The sequence below is a fragment of the Cynoglossus semilaevis genome, chromosome 19 (assembly GCF_000523025.1).
Source record: "Cynoglossus semilaevis isolate Cse_v1.0 chromosome 19, Cse_v1.0, whole genome shotgun sequence".
In the NCBI taxonomy this organism is placed as follows: Eukaryota; Metazoa; Chordata; class Actinopteri; order Pleuronectiformes; family Cynoglossidae; genus Cynoglossus; species Cynoglossus semilaevis.
The window spans coordinates 6,225,862-6,232,980 of record NC_024325.1 but is presented as its reverse complement, the minus strand read 5'-3'; the positions used below and the strand labels follow the sequence as shown (position 1 = coordinate 6,232,980).

At 41.9% G+C, this 7,119-nt stretch overlaps 2 protein-coding genes across 3 annotated transcripts in view; both read right to left on the bottom strand.

Annotated features, from left to right (window-relative positions):
- LOC103395024 (LIM domain kinase 1) overlaps positions 1-1,218 on the bottom strand; it is an 8,302-nt gene extending 7,084 nt beyond the window's left edge. Inside the window, exon 1 of one of the 2 annotated variants that reach the window (XM_025065805.1) lies at positions 883-1,218. In XM_025065805.1, the coding sequence (XP_024921573.1) occupies positions 883-926 (44 nt within the window). In that variant the 5' untranslated portion in view covers positions 927-1,218. The remainder of the gene's footprint in view (positions 1-882) is intronic. The other variant, XM_008332557.3, reaches the window with a different exon arrangement.
- A 597-nt stretch (positions 1,219-1,815) lies between these two features.
- Positions 1,816-7,119, bottom strand: part of elnb (elastin b) — a 13,014-nt gene continuing 7,710 nt past the window's right edge. The window contains exons 21-39 of the mRNA XM_008332558.3: positions 6,917-7,060; positions 6,805-6,834; positions 6,670-6,726; positions 6,319-6,597; positions 6,169-6,225; positions 5,806-6,093; positions 5,691-5,723; positions 5,421-5,612; positions 5,160-5,363; positions 5,045-5,071; positions 4,562-4,963; positions 4,382-4,438; positions 4,106-4,183; positions 3,950-4,000; positions 3,752-3,847; positions 3,587-3,631; positions 3,450-3,473; positions 3,269-3,334; positions 1,816-3,108 (exon numbers count right to left, since the gene is read on the bottom strand). Coding sequence (XP_008330780.1) covers positions 3,086-3,108; positions 3,269-3,334; positions 3,450-3,473; positions 3,587-3,631; positions 3,752-3,847; positions 3,950-4,000; positions 4,106-4,183; positions 4,382-4,438; positions 4,562-4,963; positions 5,045-5,071; positions 5,160-5,363; positions 5,421-5,612; positions 5,691-5,723; positions 5,806-6,093; positions 6,169-6,225; positions 6,319-6,597; positions 6,670-6,726; positions 6,805-6,834; positions 6,917-7,060 — 2,153 coding nt within the window. The 3' untranslated portion in view covers positions 1,816-3,085. The remainder of the gene's footprint in view (positions 3,109-3,268; positions 3,335-3,449; positions 3,474-3,586; positions 3,632-3,751; positions 3,848-3,949; positions 4,001-4,105; positions 4,184-4,381; positions 4,439-4,561; positions 4,964-5,044; positions 5,072-5,159; positions 5,364-5,420; positions 5,613-5,690; positions 5,724-5,805; positions 6,094-6,168; positions 6,226-6,318; positions 6,598-6,669; positions 6,727-6,804; positions 6,835-6,916; positions 7,061-7,119) is intronic.

Here is a 7,119-nt window from a genome sequence, read left to right as displayed (position 1 = left end):
ATATAAATCATATATATATAAATCATAAAATGCCCACATACAGCAGGAAACATAAAGCTGTTAAATGACCATACAGCTTCATAATTACAAAACAGATGCTAGAGAAGTAGTACACTGTCAGAAATCTGTCAGCCTTGCCCTTTATCGCTCACTCATGAACTAATTAGGTAATAAAAATCATTAGCAGATCTATTTTTGAACGCCTGGCTTTGTCAGTATTCTCCTACAGACGGATATATGAAACCGTTCTCTTTCACATCTGTATTCCCACTTTAAACCCTGGTCATTTAATTACCCTGGAACAGGTACAGACACAGTCACGAGAAGGGCTTTTTCCATTCCCTTCAGTCTTTCATAAACCACCTCTCTGTTATAACATTTTATCCTTCACTTAAAGTTGAGCTACAAGACACTTCAGAGACTTAGGACAAAAACAAACTGGTCACCATGGAGGTCAAATGTTGGGCTCAGTTTCCTCCATTTACTATCTGTGTCACTTCCTTTAACCAAAACATTAGTGTTTTAAGGAAATGCGTTGTGCGAGTTCTGATAGTCTGGTTAAAGGAACAGTGTGTGAAGTCTGTGTTGGCTTCTATTCTGTTTTAACCATAAACCCAACAGGTAGATGTGCAGCTTCTCTACAGTACGTGGTGTGACAGTAACATTTCCTGTTATTGTGATAATGTGTAACATTCTCACAGACACATACACTCCTACTAGTTGATGAATTGTTGTATTGATGTATTGTAGCAGACTTACATTTGGGGAAGTACAGAATTACAGTTTATTTTGACTCTCCTTCACTTTCTTTCACTCACACTTACTCCCCTCGTCCCTTTTTCATGTACATTTAAATCTTATAAATAAATAATTTCATCTTACCGGCCTTTCATTCCTCTTCTAAACCTCTGGTCCCGTCGTGACATCCTCTCGTACCAGCCCAGCGACACAGATTTCTACACACAATCCCAACAGTCCAGCCAGTTCAGAAAAGAGAAAGCGTCAACTGCATTTATTTCTGACCAAATCATGAGGTGTTGTCCTTTCTCTTGTCCTCTCTCTCTCACATACACACACACACACCATGTGCTTCAGGGCTTCCTGTGTGTGTGCGTGTGTTTCCTCTCTGATGATGTGAAGCGAAGTTAAGTAAAAAAAAGACTGAACCACTGGCACCAGCGGGTAGCAGAGAAATAATCCGATCCCAGTGCAGAAGATCTGCCCCTCCCTTCCTCTGCTCTTCCTTTCAGCATGTAGACTTGTGCAAGATACAGTTACACTCCTCTGGTGACTTTACATGGGTCACAGTGTGTGTGTGAACCCTGTTAGTGTGTGCTTTTCATGTGGTGTGACAGAGTCAGCGATTCAGTCGTTTCAGTCTCCTGAAATTTGCATCTGCGTTTCAGTCAGCAGAGGCCTAAGCTAAAACAAATAACAGCAAATGATGGAATATCAATTTGTGGAAATATGTTAAGAAAAGAATGCAAAGGTGTTATTCCAATTTAGTTCTTTGAGTTGGTGGAACTTTGTCATTACTGTGCTTGTTGATGGTGGATTCCAGAACATGTCTGGAGTTCCTAAAATTTAGAACAGATTATTTAGAAAGTTTGTGCTGTTGCTCAATTATGGGGTTAGGCCTTTTCAGTGTCTTCTGTGATATTGATAATAGTAGTAATGGAAATAAAAAATGCTAAATGTTAATGAAGTTAGTAGTTACACAACTAAGTTTGAAGCTTCACTTTTCCAGAGTATGGGTAAGTGTAGAAATATATATATATATATATATATATATAAAAACAGCAAAGCAGTTTTTGGTTTAGTCTTTATTTTAGAGAGCGTTGTCAGAAAGTGTACAACAGTGCACCAATTTCTTCATAGGCCTCACAAAAAAAACAGATATTTCAAAACATTTTCAGCTGAAGATGAGATTCAGTTACACTGTTTGATCTGGATTTCTCAGAAGTGACAGTATAGTTGAGCAAATACTCAGGAACAACAAAGAAAACAAAGCACCTATATTTACCACAAACACACTCAAAAATATGCAAAACATTCAATGATGTATTTATTTAACTTTGTAAAATATGACTGAATGGATAAAGAACTTTGCTGTTTTCTGCTTTTTGTCAGCATAACTTAGAGTAAACAAGTACACGTGAATCATTTCCAACAGTGTTAAAGAAAGCAAATCAAAAAACAGCACATTTTAAAATATAAGCCAAGTCAGAAGATGATAGCAATATTTTGATGTCAACACAGATTGGTGCCGTGCGGCTGTAAATGATTATCTTTGGATTATTTTTCATGAGAGATTTTGGACCTCTGCACGTTCTGAGGCCTGAACATATGAACACAACTGCTTTTCAAGGATCAGTTAATGACTGGTCAAAAGAAATCTACACTCAGTCACTTTTGTTCACAGTTCCCCAAAATAGCAGCCACATCTGTTTCTGTCTCAGATTATATATGTGAGTTGCACTTTGATCTACAACCTTTACTAACAGTTCAGTAATGAAACGTCCAGACTGACTGGATACAAATGAAGGAGATACAAAAGCACAGCAACACCCTGAAGGACTTTCCTGAGGGAGTTTTTGGTCTTCATGTAACATCCAATTTATCAACAACAACAACAACAACAAGCAAAAACTGTATTATAGAACAGCCTGGTCATAAAATGATAAAGAAGTTGGTTTATGTCAGTGGTTCTCAGTCTGATGATCAGGATCCCCTGAGAATCACTATACGATTCCACACACACACACACACACACAATGTGTTCTTTTTTTTTTTTTGGTCAAGTTGTTAATTTTTATCATTTTTTTAACAGTGTCATATCAAAAAGAAAACATAAAAAATGTACAGCACTAATTGCCTTTTCTCTAAGGAATCAAGAATCCTAACAGGCTGAGAACCTCTACTCTTTCTTCTTAAAGAGAGCCTTTTATAAAATCTAAGCAAATGAAAAGGTAACATGTATTGTGCTGAAGCTTTGGCTTCTATGGCAGTTTAGACAATTACCATCTGGGAACATGCAGTAGCACCACTGTTGTTTTAATGAGGTCACTTCCTATCCTTTGGTCACTCACTTCCTCCTTCGACCGGCACCTAATAACAAAGAACAAAGAAAATGAGTTTCTCTATGTAGAATGTGAGCGTTCTGCTGTTAGATATCACAACAGGACGTTTTATTTTATGTGCAGTGTCATTTGAGTTTAAATGAAGTGATTATTTATATAGATGACCTAATGACCCCCAGAAGTCCCACCTCTATAGCTGCCAGATCCTAGTAAGGCTTGCATTGCTGCATATTTGGCTGCCTTCTGTGCCTTAGCTACAAGAGACAGACAGGTAAAATTAGAAGGATTTGCAAATAATCACAGACTTGATGACTTTCCATTATTTCCAACACATAAAAACAAACATAATATTGGCTGAATATTTCTTACATTTTTGTCCAGCTCCTGCGTAACCTGAACAGCAGGAGAAGAAAACAATGATCACTGCAGCAGTGAAATATTTCACAATATGATTGAAATTTGTTGGCTTTTATGTTTTTCTCATTCAATGCATAAAGAGTACTTACCAGGATATATTGCACCAGTCCCACCATAGCCAAGGCCGACACCCCCTACAGGACAGAGAATATATTGCTGTCTCAAAGCAAGTCTCTGAGCTACTTGGTCTTAATTTATGTAATGGTTGTCGAACAAGCACATAATGATGGATTATGTAGGATTCAGTCAGGTACCTTGCAAGCCACCTGCTCCTGCAGGGCCTCCTGCTCCTACAGGGCCTCCTGCTCCTACAGGGCCTCCTGCTCCTCCGACTCCTCCTGCTATACTGCCTTAACACGTAAGTGAGGGCAAACATAAATAGAATAAATATGTTGAATTTATAATCAATTTACAATCAAAGTTTTATACATTAATTGATTACTACTTAGTACCTGGATATCTTCCTGAAGTTGTTCCACCATAACCAGGACCAACGCCCCCTGCTGTAACAATGAAGATATTACAGTCTCAATTCACAGGTCTAAATTCTTTAAATGTGTTATAAACCTCCAACTATTTTAATCCAAGTAAATAGACAGACACTTTACCTGGTAAGCCACCTGCTCCTCCTGTTCCCTGACCAGTTCCTACAAGACCTCCTCTTCCTGCTGTTCCCCCCATTCCTCCTGCTCCATCAAACGAACAACATTTACAGTAGATATTAGTTGAACACACGAAATCTATTATTCTGTTGAGTAATATTTAGTAATGCAGATAATATTCCTGTTTGTTTGCAGATTAGATCATCTCTGCCCCTTTGTGTCCTAACCCTTTAATACAGTATTTTCTTTCTCATTTTCTTTGTTTATGAAGTAGTAGCTTACCTGTGCCAGCTCCACTGATCCCTCCTGTGGCTGCACCAGGAATTACTCCTCCACTACCTATTGAACACCCATGTGACATTAATTTGATTACTCCAGAGTACAACTCCAGAGTAAAGGTAAAGTGTTTTACCTATTCACTAATTATTTGTAATTATAATATGCAGCAGAACCTATTATCACCTGGTCCATATCCGGTTCCTCCCAGTTGAGAGCCATAACCAGACTTAGAGGGCTTCCTTTTCCCAATGACTTGTCCAGTGGCTCCAAAGATGCCAGCTCCACTGCCACCTGAACCAGTGCCAACACCACCTGGTCCATAACCACCTTGCCCAAAACCACCAGCTCCAGTGCCACCTGGCCCAAAACCACCAGGTCCAGCACCACCTGGCCCAGTGCCACCGGGACCAAAACCACCAGGTCCAGTGCCACCAGGTAGAGCAACACCGGTCCCCGTACCACCAGGTCCATAACCCGTTTGGCCTGCTCCAGTTCCACCAGGACCATAGCCTCCAGCACCGTAGCCTCTAGATGCAGCACCAACTCCACCTGTCCCCACTCCTGCACCTCCTCCTAGTCCTCCAGCTGTAAAACAGTAGAGCGTATGTGTAGTATTTTGAATGATAAAAAGTAGATATTACATTAGTAATTGAATCCAAACCTCACCTGAGCCATAGCCCGTTCCTCCATAACCTGTAAACAAATGAAAGCTCTCAAAACAACGTCTCATCACTTTCTTCAAAATAATTTATCATTCATTGTTTAATTGATCCATGCTTACCAGATTTATAAGGTTTCCTTTTCGCCAAGCCTTGTCCAGCACCACGTGGCCCAAAGCCCCCTGGTCCAGTACCTACACCACCTGGCCCATAGCCCCCTGGTCCAGTACCAGCACCTCCTGGCCCATAGCCCCCTGGTCCAGTACCAGCACCTCCTGGTCCAAATCCGCCTGGTCCAGTGCCAGCACCTCCTGGTCCAAATCCACCTGGTCCCGTGCCTATACCACCAACCTCCTGGTCCAAATCCACTGGTCCAAATCCACCTGGTCCAGTGCCAGCACCTCCTGGTCCAAATCCACCTGGTCCCGTGCCTATACCACCAGGTCCAAAGCCCCCTGGTCCAGTACCAGCACCTCCTGGTCCAAAGCCCCCTGGTCCAGTTCCAGCACCTCCAGGTCCAAAGCCCCCTGGTCCAGTTCCAGCACCTCCAGGTCCGAATCTTCCAGGCCCAGTACCTTTATACAACATATGCCGTTCTCTATAAAACGAACAGGCTTGATTTAACATAAAGGTCAGTATCTTAAGTTTTTTACCTTGTGAGGTTCCAAGTGGTAACGATCCATATCCTGTCAAAATGAAGACAAAATTCATCATAAACTTGAATAGATAATTCTTGATGTTTTTATGATATATTGAGGGTAAAAGTACCTGGTTTAGGTGGTTTTCTCTGCCCAAGTTCTTGACCTCCAGGAGTGTATATCCCTGCACCACCAGGTCCATAGCTACCTGGTCCTGCTCCTGTACCACCCGGTCCAAAACCACCTGATGTGGTTCCCGTACCACCCACACCTGTCCCAGCATATCCACCAGGTCCATAACCACCAGCACCAGGGCCAAAACCAGGGCCAAAAGATCCTTGAGCAGAACCAATTCCACCTGGTCCAGTTCCATACCCACCTGGTCCAACTTGAGAACCACCAGGCCTTGTTCCATAACCTATTAGAAGAAAATGTTCAGTAAATGTTTTTTACATAAATGTTGTATCTAAATCTCTAGAAACATTAAGCATACTTTTTGGTGGTTTGACAGAGCCAGTGCCCAAACCAGAACCTGCACCATAACCTGAACCTGCAAGAAAGTAAACACGTAAAATGAAATGCAAAATAATTATATTTTTTGCAAATCTGAACTTTTCAGTATTATAATGATACCGTAACTTACCACCAGGAGCCACACCACCAGCATAACCCCCAGGTCCGACTCCACCAGGGCCTACTCCAACACCTCCACCTAAACCTCCTGGACCAGTACCAGTTCCCAGTGTTCCTGTGCTTCCAGGGCCAGTACCACCACCGACACCTCTGCCTCCATAGCCTCCAGGTCCAGCTCCATAGCCTCCAGGACCAGTACCAAAGCCTCCTGGTCCTGCGCCACCAGGGCCGACTAGATACCCTCCAGGTCCAACTATAAGCTGGCCTCCACCTCCCAGAATTCCATATGCTGGTAGAGTAAATGAATTAGTCTTCTGTCACTGTTACAGTATAGTTTTACAAAGGAGAACATTAAAAGAACCTTTTCCTGGTTTTCCAGTTCCCTGTCCAACTCCTGCTCCAGTCGGGTACCGTAAAGCTGACAAAGACACATTTTGTTTTACATTTAGTTTTTAGACATTTAGTTGTATTGCAAACAATGGGTAAGTAAGCATACCTCCACCTGGTAGAACTCCAGCACCGTAGCCTGGAGATACAAATTTACAGATCATTATGGAATGATCATCATCTCACGTAGCGATGGAATCAACTTTTTCAAAGCTACCTACTTTTTCCAGGTTTATAAGATTGAGTTCCAAGTCCACCTGGTACCACACCTGCTCCTCCGGGACCTCCTCCAACACCTCTGGAAGCAGTTCCAGTTGCAGCACCACCAGGTCCAGCTCCAACCACGGTACCATTGGATCCTAGTGCTAATTAAAAAAGAATTGGTTTTTAGGTGTGTCCACATCCCATTTTTAAAATGATGAAA